Source organism: Notamacropus eugenii, chromosome 7 (genome assembly GCF_028372415.1).
Source record: "Notamacropus eugenii isolate mMacEug1 chromosome 7, mMacEug1.pri_v2, whole genome shotgun sequence".
Classification (NCBI taxonomy): domain Eukaryota; kingdom Metazoa; phylum Chordata; class Mammalia; order Diprotodontia; family Macropodidae; genus Notamacropus; species Notamacropus eugenii.
This window is the reverse complement of record NC_092878.1, coordinates 46,074,101-46,095,776: the sequence shown is the minus strand read 5'-3', so window position 1 is coordinate 46,095,776 and position 21,676 is coordinate 46,074,101. Positions and strand designations below refer to the sequence as shown.

Below are 21,676 nucleotides of genomic sequence, written 5' to 3'. Positions count from 1 at the left end.
AAAGCCTAGAAGACCAGAGAATAAAATAGGGTTCATAGGGTCATCTCTTGGTTTGAACAGAGCAAGGAAAACAATCTATGTAGGCTAATAAGGTAATAAGGAGGAATTAATTCTCAGAGGGAAATGATATCACACATCCATCAACTGGGGGAAGGCTAAACAACATAAACAGAATGGAATTTTATCTATGTAAGATATGCTGTAAGAAATGATGAATATGGTAAGAATAGATCTCAGAAGATACTGAGATTAGGCAACATACCTAAGTCACCCTTATCCTAAGGTAGGTGATGTTTCTCATTTCGTGCTTCCCCATCCTTTTCTATTTCCTCCCTAAATAGAGAGTGGACATAAAAGCTTTTAGAAAGGCTGTTAGAAGTGGAGAAAGTGATGCAAATAGTTAAGAAAAAATAAAATGAGCAAGAACTTCTCAGGTTTTTGATTTTGTTGATCATGGCATGAACCTGAACTTGCCTTTTTCTGAAGGTAGATCTTTTTAGTAAGATGTTTTCAACCTAATTTTGGATTATTTTTTTTTCCCTGTTTTTCTTCTTGAATTAAAAAACAAAACAAAACAGTGCCCCACACTTCTGGAATATTTCTCTTCAGTTTTTAATACTTCCTTGAAGAACTGAGAGGTTAAATGAGAGGAGTCAGGAAAATCACATAGCTAGGATATATCAGAGAGGGTGCTTAAGCTTATCTTTTCCTGACTGTGAAGTCAACTCATTAATCACCACTCCAAGTTTTCTCTCTTTTCTAACTTACTGCATTCCATTTCTTTTTGCATTTTTCTTCTGAATGTTTTTTTTCCTCTCCCCTGCTGTCATTTTCTTCTTCTAAGAGATTTTTTCTTCAGTCTGAATTCTTATCCTCAACCTCCCACACTGTCCCTAGTTATGCCTTTAGGTAGAAAATAAATGGCAAGAGGAAATTAATTACAAGGCTCTCTGATCATATTTTCATGCAAATATCAGGGCAGTAGAAAGTGGAAGTTAGGGGGGAAAGCAAGAAAAAGGATGAATTTTTTCTTAATGTACTTGTTTTGCAAAGTTATCTCAAATTTGATGACTCATTATCTTCTGCAAACAGATTCTGATTTATCATCATGGCAATAATCAGAATTATCAACCAACATCTTATTACTGGCCAATAAAGTTTTACTTGTTATCGTAAATGGCTAGTGCCGTCAAAAATCTTCATAGAGAAAATCTATTAGATTGTAAGCTCCTTGAGGACAAGGACTGTCTTTTGCTTGGTACATAATGGATGGTTATTGAGTGTTTATTGAATTGAACTACTGAAAAATCCTATAAAAGAAAAGGATTTTTAAAAGTCTGTAAAGTATATACTCTGGCCCCCCTCTCTCAGAGTCAGTTTGATTTTATCACACCTCAGATTTCCAGGGTGCTCTTGAGTTTCAGAATGTCTTGCTTCTTAGTAGTCACATGCTTAAACATCTAAGAGCTGCTTTCATTTTTAGGGTGCTGTGACTAGTAGTACTCCGGTTCGATCAGATAGCTTTTACAAAGGAATATTTTCCTATAAGATACTGCAAAAACAAACATACACACATTTTCCCCAGTATCACTGGGGCATGCTTTTTCCCTATACCATCACAATGCCTAGATAAGCATAAAAACTTAACTCAGTTTTTACATAGTCCCACTAAATTCACCTCCAAAGATGACATCACTACTGAGCAAGTCTTCATTTCAGATTTCTAGACTTTGGGTCTAGAAAGTCACTCCCAAAGGGTTTTCTTTGCTCCTCAGAGTTGATGCTGCACTGGCAAGATTGTATTCTAACTCTTGAATTCTTCGCTCTCCAATCACTAGAGACTCCACTCCCTGCCTCTAGAATGGAAAAGAGGAAATGAAAAGTCTAGGGAGCCATGTTCATTTCTGATAGCCATACAGTGTTAGAGATTCTTTTCCTTACAGCATGACTCCCAGTGGAAACTGTGAGAGGAAGAATCACTAGGCTTCCCCAGACTTTTAGAGAGTACAGAGGTGACCAAAGATGACTCAGACCCTTTTAAAGATGTCAACCGTCCCAGCCATGTAACCAGGCAAAATAGGCTCCACCCAATCACATGATTAGTAAACCAGAATCTAATTGCATCATGTTAATCCATGCTCCAAGGTCTTTCCAAGCTCTTCCCTTACATTTATATCCTCATTCTCCAGGAAGTTCTCTCCTCAGCATCTTCTGCTTGGAGAGATGCCATCTGAATAAGCTCCTGTGGTGTCTCTCAGACCTTTTCCCCTATTACACTTAAGGTTTTTTTGTACATTTCTTTAAAGTACACTTGAGATAGGGCAATTATTACCGTCCTATTTTGCAGGTAAGGAAATTAAGGTTAAACAAGGTTAAGTGACTCATTGCTATGTCTTAGGGAGTCTTCATATCCCAGTTGGCTAATGTAACGAGAAACAGCTGTCAAGCAGTTGAGCCAAAGTGCATAGCTAAGACTCCAGCACCATGTCAGACGGTCTACCAGCAGAAATGCAGGCAAAGGTTATATCAGAAAAGATTATTTTCTTGGGGTTTTTCTTTCTCTGCCCAGAGGGTTTATAGGAAGCCAGGCCACTATCACCAGCTAAAATATTCTTTTCCTGAACCTCAGCAGCCGTCTGTATGAGTTCAGTTGTTTGCTATCTGAGGAACATCAAAGACAACTGTAGCAAAGAAGCAGGAGACTGCTTTTGACCAAGCATGTCTCTAAGGGAACAGCTGGGGAACTTTAAGAACTTCTCCTTCCTAGAGAGTCTCTCTCCTCTAGGGCCTTCTCTAACTTGGGTTCTTAATACCTGATTCTGCTATATTCTATGTGGAAATTGTACTGGATATTTTTAAAAATGATATCATACATCCATCAGCTGGGGGAAGGCTAAACAACATAAACAGAATGGAATTTTATCTATGTAAGATATGCTGTAAGAAAGGATGACTATGGTAAGAATAGAAAATAATTTTCCAACAGAATATTCTGTAAGAAATCTGGAAATTTACATAGACTGATGCAGACTGAAGGAAGCAGAACCAGAAAAACAGTATCTAAGATTATTATAAGTTAAAAATTGAAAGATGAGCAACAGAAAAATTGAATATGAATGCTAGGAAATTATCATAATAAAACTTGGCTAAAAGCAGAAACATGAGATATTACCATCTTTCTCCTCCCTCTTCTTTGAGGGTGAGGGATGTGGAATCTTGTTTATAGCATCAAACTTTTTTTGATAAGTTGATTAGTTTTGCTGAATGCTTTCGCCCATATTTTATAAAATTGTTTTTACCACAAGGAATGGCTCTTTCTCTGAGAAGGGAGGAATATATTGAGCAATGTGGTTAATACAAAAATTTTACAAATATCAATAAAATTCTTCTTAAATATTATGATAAAGTCATCTCATCAAAATTCCACCTTCAAGTCAGTCTTTACCTAAGTATCCCATAGAGATGAGTAATGATCTCATTAGAAAGAAAGCAAAATAAATATAGCAACCACAAAACAAAATAGAAAAGCATGTTATACATACTCCAATGCAAAGATAAGGAAATTTATTTTTTTCTTGTTGTTTAGTCGTTTTTCGATTGTGTCCTACTCTTGGTGATGCCATTTGAGGTTTTCTTGGCAAAGATCCTGGAGTGGTTTGCCATTTCCTTCTTCAGCTCATTTTATAGATGAGGAAACAAAAACAAAAAAGGGTGAGTGACTTCCCTAAAGTCACTAGCTGGTAAGCATCTAAGGCCAGATTTGAACTCAGGAAGGCTCATCTTCCTGACTCTCTTCCAGGTGCTCTTTCCACTGCACCATCACCATTTTTCTGTCATGAGTGTTGACACTGAATTGTTAATTCAGCCCCTCCTCTGAGCTCCCTTTACTAATGACTTTAATAGACCATTGCTTTCTTGGGTTGCTAGAATGTCCATATGCATTAATGGATGTTTTCCCAATATCCATTTTCCTAGTTACTAAGAGATACATGATTGTTTTCTCACCAATCCCTGGCTGTATAAGTAATTGATTATTGCTTCCATGGGTAGAGTTTGAAATAGGACATTTGAATAAATCTTAACGGGGGTTCTGACCAAGGCAGTCAACCTTCATTTTCTTCCTAGCTGAGCATCTGACTTTCTAGACTTCAACGTCATGCCCCTATAAGGGTACCTTCATCCTCCTCCTTCCCTTTTCATTTCCTTTTTATTTTCTTCCTCCATTGGAATATAAACGCCTTGAGGGAAAGGACTCTGTTTTTTCGCTTATATTTGTAACCCCACTGCTTAGTACAGTCCCTGGTAAACAGCAAGCATTTAGTAAATGCTTTTTGCCTTGTTTCTGCTATCAAAAACAACTTTTAGCATTGAATATGGCTTTCCTCAACATTTGCACTAATAGTTTTGAAGGAATGTAAGCTACTTATTGTTATAATATAAAAATGCATGTTTGCATTGGCATACAGTGCTTCTGAATTCTTCATCTCAATTAAATCATTATTTTTTTTAATGTAGTCTTGGTCTCCCCCTCTCACCCAGGAGAAAAACACAATTGGCAGCTTCTCACCAGCCTGATCTGATCATAGATCAGCACAGGAGTTTTCACCTGATTTAATTCTCATCTGTGCTAGTTTTCACCACCTTAAGCAACCTGGTAACCTCCTGTTCCATAAAACCAACTATATTGATGTTGGATTCAGCATACATACCCATTGTAATTTGGAACCTCCAAGCTTTGGATTCAGTCTCAGCCTCCCCAGTAGCAGAGATTATAGGAACGCACCACCACACCTAGCACATAATTTCTTTTAAAGCAGTCATTTACCCGAGAGGCAGGAGATAAAAAGACTGACCTTGAAGTCAGAAGGATCTGGCTTCATGTCCCAGCTTGGATACTTAATGTCAGAGTGAGCCATCACCAGTCACTTAACCACTCATTGGCAGCCCTCTAACCAGATAGATTGCAGAGCATATGCAAATCTGAATTGGCATAAAGGGTTTCTTCACTTTAGGCAGTTAGGTGGCATAGTGAGTGGAGTGTTACGTGTGTGTGTCTTTGCCCTTCGTTGCCAAAGAAGACCATGCTATCAGAGAAATAATGACATAACTTGCACTTGACTTTTCTTTTCAGTGAGGGAGGGCTTGAGTGCTATTCTACTCAAGAAGACCTGAGTTTGAATCCTGTCTTTAACAGGTACTTTTTCTCATCCTGGGTAAGTCAAATAGACCTCTCTCTGCCTCAGTTTCCTCATCTGTGAAATAAGGATTATGATAGTAAACACCTCCTATGATTGTTGTGAGGATCAAATTAAATGAGATAATATAGGACAAAGTTCTTTGTATACCTTAAAGTGCTAAATAAATGTAATTATACCAATGAAATAGTGTCTGGTCTCATCTCAACCATCTACCACTACCAGTACCACTAGTATTACTTTTATTTCCATAACTGACTTTCTGTATATTGTCCAGTACTGGTTACAAAGTACTTTCATGTATGTTTTCTCATTTCATCCTTACAAGGTAGCAAAGTATAGTAGTCCAGACTTGACTCAGGTTAGGCTGGTAGTTCAAATTCAATATTACAGTAAGGTAAGACCATTCATTGTCAGTGTAACAGATGTTTTACTTAGCTATTTTGGGGAAAAGATATTGAAAGAAGGGAAAGGATATTTATTGAGGATAAAGCATCGTTTCAGTTGAGCAGAGCCTTATTTGTATATAGTTCATGCTGCTGGTCAGCAGACTGAAGCCTGAGGAAGGCAGTCTCTTGTGTCGTTTTTGTACTCATTTGACTATGAAACTATGTCAGCTACCTGAACCTTAGTCCCCTAACTGAATTAAATATCAAGGACAAGTTCAGTAACTTTTATGGGAAGAAAAAAACTAACCTAACCTTCATGGGGTACTCCCTTAGCATACTGCTTCTAACACAGCAGACCAGGCATTAATATCCTGGTTTTTGAGATGCAGGAAAGTCCAGTGACTTAGCTAAGTAGTGAAAGAGGGACTTGCTCAGGTCTTCTGACAGAGTACAGTGTTCTTTCTGTCAGCTGCCTCATATTAATGATATTTTCCTTTGTATGTATGTGCTGATGGTAAGTGAAAATGCTACCTGAACTGTAAGGTCAAAATGGGGGCCTCCAAGAATAGAAGAGAGGTCGTGAGATTTGTTTTGGCATACATTATTTCTGTTCATAGGAATGACAGCTCTAGAGAATTTGACATGGCGTCCAGTAGTACACATTCCTGGACAGCATCATCTTGACTGAATGATGACTTTTTTTGAGCCCTCTGATGGGAAACTCTTATTCTAAACTATTCTGTAATACCCCCCAACAGTTAAAGTTTTGGAGAAAAGAATTGTGTTGGTCTGATGTGCAGCAGTGTTATTTATTTTTTCAAGGACAAAGGACTACTCAAGAAGTTAGTACTAGTCTGATAGAATTCTCATTAAGTTATAGGGAGATTATCATTCTTTGCTCTTCATTTATTTGACATCATTTTCCTTGTTTCCCGAAGCTCATATTTAAATATCTTGTCTTTTAATCATTAAGTCTTTCCCAACAAGATTGTAAATATCTTGAGAATAGGAACCATATCATCCCCAGTAGAAGTTCATTACAAATGGATGAAAAAGTGTGGAAATACTGAGTCCCAATAGCCACTGACTAGTTTACTTATTATCTCCTTGAAGTACTTGGTATTTCTAATAACTAGAGACTGACAAGAACCAAGTTGTGGGGGTTATTTCAGCATTTCAGGATATCTTGCAAAGTCTTTTTAGGCTAAACTAAGATGTATGCTTTGGAGGCATTACAATATTCTAATGCCCTTCATCCAAACTGATTGACTGATTATCAGAGTACTCAAAGAGAGGGTTTTGGGAATCACTTCTAAGAAAAGAGTGGTGCCAGATCCCTCCACCCTTCTTTCCAGGTGCAACAGCCAGATGGGGGAAAGTGCTTACCCCAGGTAGAGGTATCTTCCTGATTACATCAGTCCAAGCTTTAAACAATTTCTTTTATAACTGCACCTTGGCCAGAAGAGGTGAATGTGAGAGGAAACGAAAGGAGACAATTTATTTGAGATTAGTCCACTTTTTAATTTATGCACAAAAGAATCTAACTTGATGTATAAACTTCATAGAAACTGGGACAAGTTAAGTTAGGTGCATGGCACATCCAATTCGTGTACAAGTGAAGGCATCACTGGGTGATCTCATTGGTCCTCCTTGAAAATGAAAGATGAACAGTAATAGAAGCAGTAAAAACAATTAATAATGATTGGGTTGGAAAAATGATTGAAAAAATCATCCTACAGTTAGAGTAGACAAAGTATATTGCATTGTTCATTGAGATAATTTATCTACATATCTAATTACCGTTAAGTGATTATTAATAAATGATTTGAGTCATTTTTACCATCAAGAATAAAGAGCACCTTTAGGAAGATGAGGATTTTCTTTATCATTGTTCTTATTCCCCTAGTTACTATTCTCTCTCTCCTGAAATTTGTATTGATTTTCTATGTACCATTTTGAATTTATCTATATATATGTTTGATCTGTTCCACTCACTCCTACCTTTCCTATAGAATGGAGGCCACTTGAAGCAAGGACTGTATCATTTTTGTTTTTAGGTCTTACACATAATAGGTGAATAATAAGTGTTAATTTATTTGAATTATTTCTATATAATATTATTAGAAATATTTATAATCTAAAGTCTATAAATTTTGGAAGGAAGGCTACAAAAAAAGATTTGTGCTAGAATAATATTGCAAGAACAATTAACTTCTAGATGTAGAACTCTAGATGTTTGCTTGTAGCACCTTCTCTGGCAGCTATTTCTATTCACTGGTTGGGTCCCTCAGAGGAACAACCACTACCCCAGCTTGACGGGTGCTCTGTGGGTCTTCACTTCTTAAACCATATCCCACAAGTCCCCATTGGTGTGCTTACCTTGAGTAGTCTGCCAAGAGATAGAGCTGTCTCAAAGCAAAGCATTTACCAAGATGCTGTAGTAAGAATATAGGCTATAAAATCTTTTTCTCATAAACCTGGGAGTGATATCTCCTACAAATACACATAATAATAATGTGAAGATTGAGTGCACATGTGAAGTACGTTAGTCATGAGGTACATATGTAAGGAGCATATTTGTCCTAGACAAGCTCATACTTTTTGCCCAACAGGGTCTTAGTGCCCTCCCTTTTCTTGTGTTGTCTTCATGCTACTTCTTCTGGATTCAGTGTCTCTGTTGAGAAGTTAGCTGAACTCCTCTACACAACATGATTCTTGATGACTCACTCCATCTTGAATCCATGATTACCTCTCTTCTCCCCTGCCATGGGTCGCTTTCCCCAGAATTTCCTCTGCAGTGTCTCTCTCTCTCTCTCTCTGCTCCCTGCTGAGTACAAAACGCTATGCAGACAGAAGCTCTCTTCAATTCTATCAAGGATCACAATCCATAAAGCTGTCTTGTCTAGACTGACTCCAGAGCTTACAAGCTAGTTTTTTAAAGATGACCTTGGAAATGGCCAACCTTCAGCCAACCAAGGGCAACCTGCCCTCTGATTCCATAAGACAAGACGTTATATGTCTTTGTACTTTGTTCAGCACACCTTCACTTGTGATTGTCTCTGGGACATGTGCCATCTGTGATTTCTTCAATTGGGTGGTGTGGTGCCCAGGAGTCATTTGATCACCACATCCTGCCCACCTTCTGTCCAGCTACATTTACCTCTGATAAATGTATTCAACATATCTTAATAATTATTTTCCAAAATAATGCAATGAATCATTTCATAATCAAGTGTAGGAAGTGACATTCAAAGATAGGGATCTAGATATACTGGACTAAAGGTGTTTTTGATACGTATATATCTGTGTAAGTTTTTACTAAAAGCTAAAAACTGTGGAACAACATGGAACATGGTCTCTTCGGTCCTTTCTACTTCCAAAGTTTATTACACCAGTACTATCATATGACACTTGTTTTGTGATGTCACCAATGTTGGTATTCCCTCCAATTATGCAGATAAGGCAGAGGGAGGGGAGGAAGGGAAGGAGCAAGTATTTATTTAGCACCTGCCAGACCCTATAGTAAGTAAGTGCTTTGCATATATTATCTCATTTATCTTCACAGCAAGCCTAGGAGGCAGGTGCTATTATGATCTCTATTTTACAGTTGGGGAAACTGAGGCAAACAGGGTTAAGTGACTTGCCCAGAGTCATGTAACTAGTGTGAAGGCTAGATTTGATCTCAGATCTTTCTGACTCTAGGCTCTACTCTATTCACTGAACCACCTAGCTGCTTGGATCAAAACCTATCTGTGCTCAAGCATCCTGTACTACACTTGTTCAGCATGGTAAAAGGGGTGTATCTACACAATGTGTGGGGAGCTTCCTTTGTTGTCCCAATATTGTATCAGATTGTCCTTTCATTATCCCTTACCGTAGTACATGGAGTCTTTTTTTTCTCCAGTCATACATTGATGATATCTTGTGTACCACTTCTCCTGTGAAATTCCTCCTTTCTCATGTGTTGTATAGCCTACCCACACCCACCACAGTTGGGAGAGAAGGTATTGTGTCCCTTGTTTCTGTGGATAAGCAACAGTTACTTATCTGGTATGTCTCCATTGTTCCATTAAAGTTTCCAAGAGAGTTAAGTGATAGGATCAGATACTTATCTGATGTGACTATGGAAATTCTCACCGTCACTTGGGATGAGAACTGGGCCTATGGAGGTCAACAGTGACTATATAGGGAAGCAGGGATACTTTGGAGTATCACTTTTGGCCAAAGTCACTGTAAACATTGGACTGTTCTAATTTTCCTGAGATGTAGCCTCTGTAGGGAAAGGAAATCCTGATTTCTATAAATAAAGAATGCTTTTATTTTAGGAGGCAAAGGGGAACAGACTGTCTCCATAAAGGCAGGTCACTGAAGTGTTTTAATCACAGAGCTCTTTATTAAAGAATATATGATTGAAAGGACCTTGAGGGTTCTAACTTCATCAGAATGGCACTCCAGAAAGAAAGCTATCTCCTTTTTAAGGCCACAAATAAAATCTGATCAATTTGTTTTAATTTCAGTAATGTTTGGAAGATTTTAAAGATAAAAATCGATGAACTATTTAGAATCAAAATTCTTTTCAAAGGAAAAGAAGTGAAAGATTTCTTGACTGAAACATGTGTTTGATAATGCACCAGCAATGGTGAATCAGATTTTATAGGGAATAAACTATCTGCAGATTTGTCAATATGGCAGAATCTTTAAAAATGTTTTATAGATGTCTTTCTTTAGTTGGCAATCATATCTCTAAATATGTATTCTTTCTCTTTACCCCATGCCCTTTTTCTTACTACAGATTAAACAGTACATTCTAACAAAGAAAAACAATTAAGCCAAAATATTCAATACAGCATAAAATTCAACAGTCTGTTCCTGGCAGAGTCTCCCCACTTCCTTCCATGAGAAGGGAGGTATGTTAAATTTTCCCTTCTCTTGTATGCCATTTTTTTTTTTTTAGTCATTCTGGCCAAGTTTCAGTGAAACTCTAGAGTTGTATTAATTTTCAAATTTGTCTTCCTATGATGATTTACATTGTTTTCAAATTGTTTCTTAGAGTTTGCAATTCTTTTGAAAAATATCCATATTCTTTTGGTGTTCTCACTTCCTTTCTTCATGCTTATTCCTGGATATGCCTTGTACTCTTCCACTGTCCTCATTTACCTCCCCCTACCTCTAAAAACAGACACACACACACACATACACACATGCATGCACGCACACACAAATGCATGCACGGACTTATTCCATCCGTAAGTTTTTCCTTGTTAATAGTAAAAAATATTTAAGGAAAGGAAGCTATTCCACAACCACAGTTTCCATATTCCTTCCTTCCCACCTGTTCCCCACCCTGCTACCCCAGTCAGTGAAGAAGGAAGGTGCAGCGTTTCTTCTTCTGGGCCCCAAAATTACAGTGTTCATATTGTATTCATTTGGTTTACCTCATTGTCTTTGTATATATTCTTTTCTTGGTTCTGCATACTTTGCTCTCTCTCAGTTTTCCTCACATTTTCATTTTTTGAGAGACATTGAGAAATAACGGATAGACATCTGACCTCAAAGAGTCAAGAGATGCTAGGTTCAAATCCTGCCTCTAAATCCTATTCCCTATTCTGTACTAAACTCTCAGTGTTCCAGGCAACTAAAAGTTACAGACAGGTTGCCCACCTGCATCGGGAGAGGAAGTTCCTATATCTAGTGTTCCTTACATCAATGAAATTATAATTCCGATCCCATTCCATAAACCCATTTCTATTGCTTTCTTAAAATGCGCTACTCATGTATCGCTTAGCCTTCCAAAATCATTAGTGTACCTTCCATGTTTCCAGTTATTTTCTACCACAAACAAAAAATGCTGCTTTGAGTATTTTGGCACATATAGAACCTCTTGTTTTGTGCCTTAGTTTCTTGGGCATATGTCCAGCAATTTGATTTTGATTTGATCAAATTTGATCAATAAAACATATTGATGTTTTTTATGACTTTGGTTGCATCATTCCAAATTCTGTATAGTTGGCTCCCTTCATAGTTTGTTAATTTGTGTGTATCATTGCAACCTCTCTAGTTTTAACTATTCCTGTCTTTCTCTTCATTACTGTAAGTTTGCAGGATGTATGATGAATCTTCACAATTGTTTTGATTTTCATTTTTCTTATTATTAGTGATTGAGAAGACTCTTATATGGTTGTTGCTATTTTGAAATTCCTTAGGGAGCTGTTGACTCACGTCTGTTTGGCCGTTATCTATTGGAGAGTGGTCTTTGGCCATATATATTTATGTTAATTTTCTATTGTCTTGGATATTAGACTTTTAACAAAGGAATTTGAAGCAAAGATTAATTCTGAATTCATAGGTTTTGTTATCCTCGCTGATTCTGTTTCTGAAGCTCTAATTTTATGTAATTAAAATTTTCTATTGTATATTTTTTGAATATGTCTCATTGGGTTAACAGTTATTCCCTTAGCCAGAGCTGAGAATTTCCCCTTCCATTTTACTCTAATTTTTATATTAAATTTTCTAATGGTATGAGCTTTAATATTTTTCATGTAAGTTTTTTAATATTTATACCATGTAAGTTTTTTGAAACTTACATGTCATTTCAAGAAGAAAATAGAGAAGGAAAACATTCCTGTCTCTGTTAATCTTTGATTGTACCCTTACTTCTCCACCCCCATACATGTATTCATGCAAACATATACCAATTCTGGGACCTCTAGAAAGATCATGCAGTACTCCTCCTCAGTTTTCAAAAGGCACAGCAGTAAATGATGCTATGATATTGGCAGGTTTGACTGTGCTGCATTTAAAAACAAAGTTGTGATACAGTGAATAGGAGCAAATTCTCTAGGATATCATAGGCATCTGTAGAGTCACTGAAGACAACTATGCGTTGAATAGCTATAAAGCACTGCATGGACATAGCCAAAGTGTGCTCTTTGGTGTCAGCTGTGATAAGAACATCTGACCACTTGGTACTGAGCTGAATGACCAATTTATTAAAAATTACTCCTGACTGAATGACAGGTGGCCATATTATGATCTCTGGCAATCTTTGCCTCTCCCTCAAGCTGTGGCATTTTTTCCCCAGAGCTGAATAGCATTTAACAAGGGCCGAAGAATTGCCTTCCTATCTTTGGGAACATCAAAGAGAATCAGAGAAATTGTTTTCATTCTGATCCTGAAAATCTGATACCCTGCCTTCTTATCAGGACAAAGGAGGGGAAAATACACCAGCTCTACTGGGAGTTGGCTTTTGGGAAATGAGATTTTTATCCACGGAACCAAGTGATCATTAGAAGCAGTAATTAAAACAATGGAATTCCACTTTATTAATGCCAACTTCCAGATCCATGAAGTATGCTTGATTTCTAGCACGTTAGGCAGAAAGAAAAGAAAATGCCATTAATGTGGATAAATCTGAGGAAGAAGACTGTAAACAAACAAAAATTAACCGTTTGGTTGCTTTACTAAGTGCAGCTTAATGTTAATAAAGGGATGGAGAAGGGCTTAAAAATGCAGAAATGTCAGTGTATCATTTTACAGAATGAATACCAGAAAAATAAAAGAATTATAAGGGTGAAGTAGAATTCTCAGTTTCCTTTGACAGTCTGTTCCCCAGTGGAATTTCTTGCTTAGAGCCAGCAGTTTATATGTTGGGGTTCTGGCAGCCAGACCCTTGTCTCTGAACCCAGAACAAACTTTTAGGATGCCCTTTCTGATATGGGATTGTGAAGCAGGACTATGACATCCTGAAAGACCTCCTTCTGGCTCAGTGACCTAAGGAAGTCTTTTCTGGCATTTGGGCACTTCTCTTGGTCTCAAAAGTTCAGAGTTCAGGAAAGGAAAGGATAGTTCTGTACCATCTTGAGGGTTCAGATGTGCTTTAAACCATTCTTTATCAAATCTTTAAATCATTTATCATCTCTAAATCAAATCTTTAAATCATTCAAACCACTTAGAAGTCTAGACTGGAGCTACTCTGATTAGTGGCACTAATGATATACCTCAAAATCAATGTCTCTGACAGCTATTATCAATAAGCAGTTCAATTGAAAGTCCTACAGGAAGTAGACCAGATAGCTATTCTCCACAGAGAGGAGGTACATATGTGTTATATATTCCTTAGTATTTTCAGATTCCTCAGTAATTTTTCATCTTGATACTGGTTTCATAGTATTCATACCTTTTCACTGACTTATGAGTGTCTGGTATCACTGCATTAGGGAACCTCTTGCAAGGTTCCATAGTGCCCCTCTCCCATATATTTTTACAGAAATCTGATGTTCCTACAAAAATGAAGTGTATTTATTTAAGGGGGAAAGATATGTCAAATACAGGTATGTTAAATGTTGAGGGTTGTGGTGTGTGTGGTTTAGTAAATATGTTTTGATATTTGATTCTTGTGGAATATTATTCAATATGAAAAAATCTGTGTTTGCAATGGTCCTGTTTTATATATTTGGGAATATTTTGTGAGTTAAATCAGTAATATGTGATTATGTCAACTGCAGTTAGCAACTGGTCTATAATTTTGTAGGTAAATTTTAGAATCTGCTGAAATTCAGAGAGATTAAGTGATTTACCCACTGTTGCATAACTATTAAGTATCAGATTTGAACCGATGTGTTTCCAAAATTCTCCACTACCCTAGATTCCCAGTTATTCTACTAAAAGTAGAGATGGACTCAGGACTGGGTTCTCTCCAATATAGCGTCTTCATACATAATCATCTAGAAAAACCTATGTGTCCTTCCCCTTCTCCCTCAACCTCCTAACTAGCCTTTCTTTTTTAGCAATCATTTGTATCTTATTCTAGAGCTTCAGAGATATGAATATAATCCCATTAATAAAAATATTTTTTATAGAATTGCCTACAAGCTCCTAACTTAAAAATATATTCTTAAATTATTTTTAAAAATTGATTTTTTTGACTGACAGTCATTGAAGAGGCATCCTGGAATATTATATGTAGATTCAGGCTAACTGAGAATTGCTACTGTCATTAAAGTATAGAAATCCTTCAGTACAAAGCTTTATCAATATTACCAATTTCTGGACAATAGTAACACCACATGAATTGGCTTTTCAACAATTATTTCCTAGTTTTCATTTAAGGGAAGAATTGTGTCTCATACTTGAACTGTGAACCTCCAATAATGTGTTTTAATGGCATAATACTTTAATTATTTGGCATCACTTGGGGCACAAGTTTTAGATCAGTGAGTTTTCCAAATAATTGAGCTTGTCCCCCTTTTATATGCCTAAACTTTTTTATTATTTTAGTAAGAGTTTTTAATACATATGTATAAATACATATATGTATATGTATATATGTCTACATGTGTTATATACTACCTTGTCTTATTCCATGGGGGGGTAACCTTTTTAAGGGAAGACTCAGGATCATCATTAGTAGCAGTAGATTGGTGTTTAATCATCCTGGGATATGACATTGTTGCCCTCGGGGATTATGGAAGCGAGTAGGACAGTCTTCCCCTATACTTTTCTGACTCTTCTTTTACGATTATCCACTGTTATTTCTTGGCATGTTTTCTCAATGTTTAGCAGCCTCCTTACTCTTTCTCTAGGAAAAATTGGAGTTTGTCTTGAGAAACCTGCTAACCAACCTGGTGAATTCACTAACCTAAATTCTGCACGTATTTCTAAAGCAAAAGCTTGATCTGAATGCTTGAGATTCTCCCTCCTACAGAGTAAAAATTTGGTTTTTTGACAGGCATTTTTTACCAGTAAGTTGTGTGTGTGTGTGGCGGGGGGGGAACTGCCTTCCTCTTGGTTTTCACTTTATAGTTGAGTTCTAAATGGATAAAGTTTCATAAATTTGACCACTAGATAAGCGTGGTATTATTGAATTTAATCTTAACAAAATTTTGGTAAAGCTGAATTTAGTTAGCATTGCTCATGTTCTTCATTTTTCCTAATATATATATATATATATATATATATATATATGTAAAATCTTCCACTAAAATTGTATGAGGTCAAAACCTTAGGTCTTTGAAGGCTGTCAGCAGAGGAAGAGCCTGCTCAGGTCTGACTAGACTGGCAAGGCTTTGAGCATGTGCCCCATGACTCACCTGAATGCAGAGAACTCATCATCCCCTCAAGGTTGGGTACTAGGTGAAGAATTTTTTCTGCCTCAGTGATTCTGAAGACCAACTTTTAATGCATAGAGTGCTTTCCAGTCTGTATCTGAAGAGGGAGGACCGTCGTTTACAAAATTATGACGCCTTGAAAGTATTAAAGAATTGAAGAAGTCTGTGTGTCCGTTATCTTTAATTCATTAAGATAATGAACAAAACGCAGCATTATTATGAAACACAAAAAAGTCTACAGTGTGCTATAATGACAGTTTTATTCAGAGCGAGACAAATAGTGTGAAGTGTTTTTCATTTCAGTTGCAAATCCACACACCTAATTACTGTTGTGTGAATAATTTGAGAGTGCCTAGGAAGACTTACTAATAGCTATCAGAGTAGTAATCTGTCAAGGTATAATGCAGTATAATATGTTTTTACACAATAATAGTGAGGCTTGCATTAATTATTACCACCTATAATTGGTTGATATGAACATTTATTTTAAAACTTAGAAATAATATACAACAAAATAACCTCTTAAAACATCTCCAAGGAAGTTCTATATGCAGAGGTTGTTGCTTTATAGTTAATGTTTCATTAATTAATTCCTTATTGGTTTTATTTTTAATAGATGACAGATTATTCAAATTGAATAGCCTAAAAAAGATTTTTTTTAATGATTCTCTAAATTAAGTTTTACATTTGTTGCAGAGAAATAGGCATGCAGTTCATTGTGGAAATACTTTGTAATCTTTAAAGGCACACTATTATGTATAAGAATTAAGAGTAGAAATCTAGCTTTATAGGATTAAGGTTGTAGGGATCCAAGTGGTGTCTGTGGTACTCAGGCTTATGTTACATGACAAACAAAGTCTTATTAATGTTATCAATTCTTATCTACCTCTCCAGATTTAAAGATGTACTTTTTTATTTCTGGAAGATAATATTGAGCCACATTTTAGAGAAAAAAGTAATGTCTTTTTTACCCTAGGGCTTCTCAGTTTCAGATGCAAGGGATCTATGAACTTGTGTGAGGAAAAATACATCATGATTTCTCTGTAATTGGGTTTCTTTTATTACCTATGTATTTTATGCATTGAAAAAAAATTACCCTGAAAAGGGGTTCATAGACTTCCCCACGCTGATAAAGGGGGATACATGACACCAAAAAGGTTAATTCTCACTCTAGATTGTTTTCCCCTTTTCATTCTTCTGTCCTCAGTTCTAAGGTTTGAAAATCCTTGAAGATGAGAAAGAAAGGAAGTTTGGAGCTATGTGTTATCACCCAAGTGGAAATTTAGTATGAAAAGGTAGAATTTGCTATAGAAAAATGATAAGCTGAGGTTGGGTTTCTCACTAGATTTGAAGGGAATTGAGGATAATGAAAAGATAGATCGTGAGTATAAAGATTACTTAATGACATCCTTGGATGGTTTATAGGTGATAGAAGCCAGTGAGCCAAGAAATTAAAATAGTTTAAATATTAGATTTACTTTTGGAATACAAAGAATGATGTAGATTTTAGGCATTTCATGGATGGCTATTTTTTGATGATAGACTGAACAGGGAAAGAGAATTCTCTGAAGGTGACTAAGGATTTCTAAGCTTGGGAATGAAGGTGGCTGAGATGGTGGAGGACATGACATTAAAGTATTAAAATACAATATTAAATTGGTAATTAAATAATTAAAGTATTTTAAATACAATAAGTATCTTGAAGGGCAAAATAGTCATTTGGATGGCAGTATTAGAGAAGAAAGAAGAAATATGAAGGCAGCAGCAGTGGAAGTTAGGTAATTACTGTGGAGTTTGGCTCCAGAGCCAAATGTGATCTGAATATACTCTTTATAGCAGAACAAGGAATAGAGCTCCTGTGCTAAGGTGCTAAGTGCATGTTCTTTTTCATGTGCAGCAGGGAGGAAAACAGGTGGTATGCTGGAAAGAGTGAGAAATTAGAAAGGCAGAAGATCTGAGTTTAAATTCTAGCTCTGCTACATTCCAGCTGTGTGACTTTGGATAAAGAGACTTACCCTCTCTTGGCCTCCTTTCTACAAATATAAAATCTGGAAAAGGAGAGGACTTCTAAGATCTACACTATTTGTTGTTCGGTCATGTCTGACTCTTTGTGACCCCATTTTGGGGTTTTCTTGGCAAAGATGCTAGAATGGTTTGCCATGTCCTTCTCCAAATCATTTTACAGATAAGAAAACACTGAGACAAGCAGGATTAAGTGATTTGCTTAGGATCACACAGCTAGCTGAGTGTCTGTGGTCTGATTTGAACTCAGGTCTTCCCTACTTCAGACCTGGTAATACCCATTGTGCTACCTACCTGACCCTAGTTTTAAATAAATGATCCTAAAAATGTCAGTAGATTATTTTAACAATGCTTTCAGATATTACATTCTGAATATAAGATTTCCCTCTGTTTATGTTCACTGTTGTTGTTTGGTTTTTGTACTGGTTCCCTACTCCCAGGAAGGAATTTAAAAAACACAACAAAACAAAAACACCACCAGCTACTCAGTGTTGGATGACAGAGAATGGAAGACGGGATAGGGTAGCACCCTTTGCCAGCAATGCCTCTCCCTGTGATTGACTGGTTCCTCACAAAATCTACATTTTTAAGAAGGAAGTACAGGTTAGTCATGTCTTCATTCCTCTCCAGGCTGCTCTCCTGACCCTCCTGGACTTTTTGCTCACTGCCTCTGTGCCAGGTGGCTTTATATGTCACCCCTTACCCCAGCCTTTCAGCTCACTTTCATGTCTTACTTCCTCCATTAGAATATAGGATCCTTATGGGCAGGCACTATTTTTCTGTCCGTATTTCTATTCCTGGTGTTTACCACAATGCCTGGCACATAACGAATCATCAATAAATGCTTGTTGACGTGACTTGTTTTCTCTCCAACATCATATCTATGTCACAGTCTAGCAAAGAACTTGTTTTATGGGCAATTCTTTCCACATCCAGCAAGCTGTCTATTAACTAGTAATGCCTCTTTTCAGTTACCCTCCCCTTCTCCTTTTAACCTTATCCTTTTTGGGGGAATACTTATAATCTGAATCTTCTACAGTTGGAGCATTCCAAGCTAGAAACTTCTAGTTCTCTGATTGGTTGGTAACTCCCTGCCTGTGTAATGTTGATTAGAGAGTTAAAGATCTTCCCCACTCATTGATGGGCCTACCCATCAAGGGAATCTTGATTAGGGGAGGCCCATACTTTTTGTTAACTTCTAGTGAGGCCCTGGTTCTCTAGGGTTGTGAGGCCCCCTGGCTCTGAAAAGTGTATCTATACTGTGAGGTGTGGTTTTACTTAGGGGCTTACTCATTGTAAGTGTTTGTTTGGCTACAGGACCCTGGGTAGCTGCAGAAGAGCCCCTAGTCTTTGAAAGTCCAGATGTTGGTGCTTCTCTCTCTGGTAATTATGTATGTATGGCCAGACAGTTGGAAGCCCTGTCTGTTCATTTTTGTTTCTCTGTGTGCATTTTCTCTGAAGTTCAGGGTGCTGACTTTTCCCCCTGAACTAAGTGAATGATCTATGTGCTTGATTAAAGTGATTGTTGACCCCTCAAAAGTTGCTTTCATTTTAGAAAAGCAGACCTAAGAACCTGTACAGCAGGCCCTCCTGTGTATGTCGGGGTCTTTGCTGATACAGCTTGTGACATCAGTGATGCAAAACCAATCAGACCCATTGGACCAGGATTCATCCTTCCCTCCTTGTAAAACTTCTGAATGTTACTGATGGAGGAAGGGTCATGACTCCCAGGGTTTCCAAGACCCTTGAGTCATCTGATCTTTCCTAAACACAAACCCAGGAATCCTATGTGATTCTGCAGTCCACTGCTTTCCATGGCCCAGGGACTATCTCACTTGAGGCTCTTTGGAAATATCCATGATCGTGTCCCTCACTTGCCCCTTTCCAATTTGTTCTCAAATAATTCATCCTAATTGCAGTGTTAACGATGTGAGATGGGCTTCCCTATTTTACAGCTGTTAGTCCTGACTCATTTCAGGTGTTCTTAACCTGGAGCCTATGAATGTGTGTATGTATGTTTAAATAGTTTGATAACTAGTTCGATATAACTGATTTCCTTTGTAATCCTATGTACTTTATTTTATGTATCAAAAAGAAAATTTTTCTGGGAAGCTTCTAGATTCCCAAAGGATTTCATGACACACTAAAAAGGTTAACAACTTCAGCTTGAGATGAGATCATTGGGTGCCTTAAGACTTTTTATGTTTTATCCTTTCTTCCCGCTGCCTTGGGTGACTCTAGTTAAGTCACATGAGCTACTTTTTTGGCTTTCCTCTAAACAAGTCAGATTTTTAAAAGGCTCATCTATTTCTGCTGTGAAAAAGTCTCTTAAAGACTCAGCAATAGATTAAGACACAATACCAAAAAGCTTCTCTTGCAAATTTTCTGAATAAGGTAGAGCTATTGTACTAATTAATTAGTTCTATGATGTACAAAATGAAAAGAGCCAACGGTGAGTGGTGTCAACTCTGATGTTGTTACCTAATAATAGAAAAAGAAGAGGTCATTTGTTTTCTGCACCACTGGGGAGAAAAAGAAGGAATGTTGTTTATTTTTGTTTGTTTCTTTTTCTTAAATTTACAATTGGAGGCAGGGGACATTGCACATGGAGAGCAGCCATTGTGTTAAATTCTTTTCATGTACCTCCTTTGATGATGTGAAGTGGCCATGCAAAGCAGCACATGCCACTTCTCCCCTCTCTTTTTGGAAGGGTGAGAGATTATGGGTGTGGAACACAGAATATCATGTTAGACTTTTCCATATGTTAGTTTTACTGAACCCTTTATTTTTTTAATTTGTTATGGGAGAGAGGGAAAATATACTAGAGAATATAGGTGATTCACAATCAAATGAAAATTAACTCAAAAACACATGAACTTAAGAATTCATAAAATCCTGCAATGAATAGTAATCATTTTTGTCTCCTTTATGTTTAATTTTCTTTGAAACTTGTGCTATGGATAGACTTTCACTATTCTTGAAAGCAGGCAAATTAGCCTTATGGGCAAGGACTCAGCTTTTTAAGACTTTTCCTCTTTATAATACAGTACTGGATGTATGGTGAGTTTTCCTCAAATATTAGTTGATAGATTTTGGGTTGGAGAACAATGAGCCCTTTGGGTATCAAATGTGATTTCAGTGGATATTAGACCTAGGTTACAGGTTTAAACTACAGTTATAGTCTTAGAACATTGCCTGAAGCATTCACGGGTTAAATGACCTGCTAGAACGTGTCAGGCAGGGGCAAGACTTGAATAGCATTCTTCCTTACTTGAAATGTTGCTCTCTATGTATTATGCCATGATTCTTTTTGATTTATTGATTAATGTACTCTTTATAAGATTGTGGGATCAAATATTTCAAGGTGGAAGGGACCCAATTAGAAAGGACTAATTGGCTAATTAGTCCATATCCTTCACTTTTCAGATGAGGAAACTGAGGCTCATTAAAGTTACATGACTTGTCCATACTCACACAGTTAGTGTCAGAGGCTGCTCTTGAACTCACGGCTTCCTAAGTTTGAGTCTTTCCCTCTGTTTACCACATTCTGTTGCTTTCTTTCTTCCCCACCCCACCTTGTCATGTGACCTTCACATAACACCTTTTGTTGTCCTTGTGCATTTATGTTTCATTCCCTGCTGCTAGAGTGTAAGCACCAGAAGGCTAGGTGTTTGATCTAGACTTTATAACTTACTAATGCCTGGCATGTTCAGACCACTTAGGATTCATATTTCTTTCATTCATTATGCCTAGCAAATTGCTGAGAAACATTTTTGGTGGTATGATTTACTTTCTGGGCTTTATAACTTTATAACTTACTGTTTCTGATTCTACTTTATGTTTAGGACACTGAGATGTTGGGAAACTCCATCTAACAATTTAGATCATCATCTTCTGCGTAATTTATAGACTTAGTTTCCTAAAGTGCTGATAAGGAAGTGACTTGCCTAGGGTCATACAGTCA

At 37.0% G+C, this 21,676-nt stretch overlaps 1 protein-coding gene across 15 annotated transcripts in view; it reads left to right on the top strand.

Moving 5' to 3' along the window:
• PRKD1 (protein kinase D1) overlaps positions 1-21,676 on the top strand; it is a 435,004-nt gene that overhangs the window by 185,033 nt on the left and 228,295 nt on the right. Inside the window, exons 2-3 of one of the 15 annotated variants that reach the window (XM_072622720.1) lie at positions 10,377-10,491; positions 18,153-18,315. The exons of 6 other annotated variants lie outside the window; for them this stretch is intronic. Coding sequence is in view for 3 of the 9 variants with exons in the window: in XM_072622715.1 (XP_072478816.1) it covers positions 5,132-5,213 (82 nt within the window). In the remaining 6 variants the exon portion in view is untranslated. Of the gene's footprint in view, positions 1-5,131; positions 5,214-10,376; positions 10,492-16,794; positions 16,986-18,152; positions 18,316-19,071; positions 19,096-21,676 lie in introns of those variants that run through there. 8 more of the 15 variants (XM_072622723.1, XM_072622722.1, XM_072622724.1 and 5 more) reach the window with 8 other exon arrangements.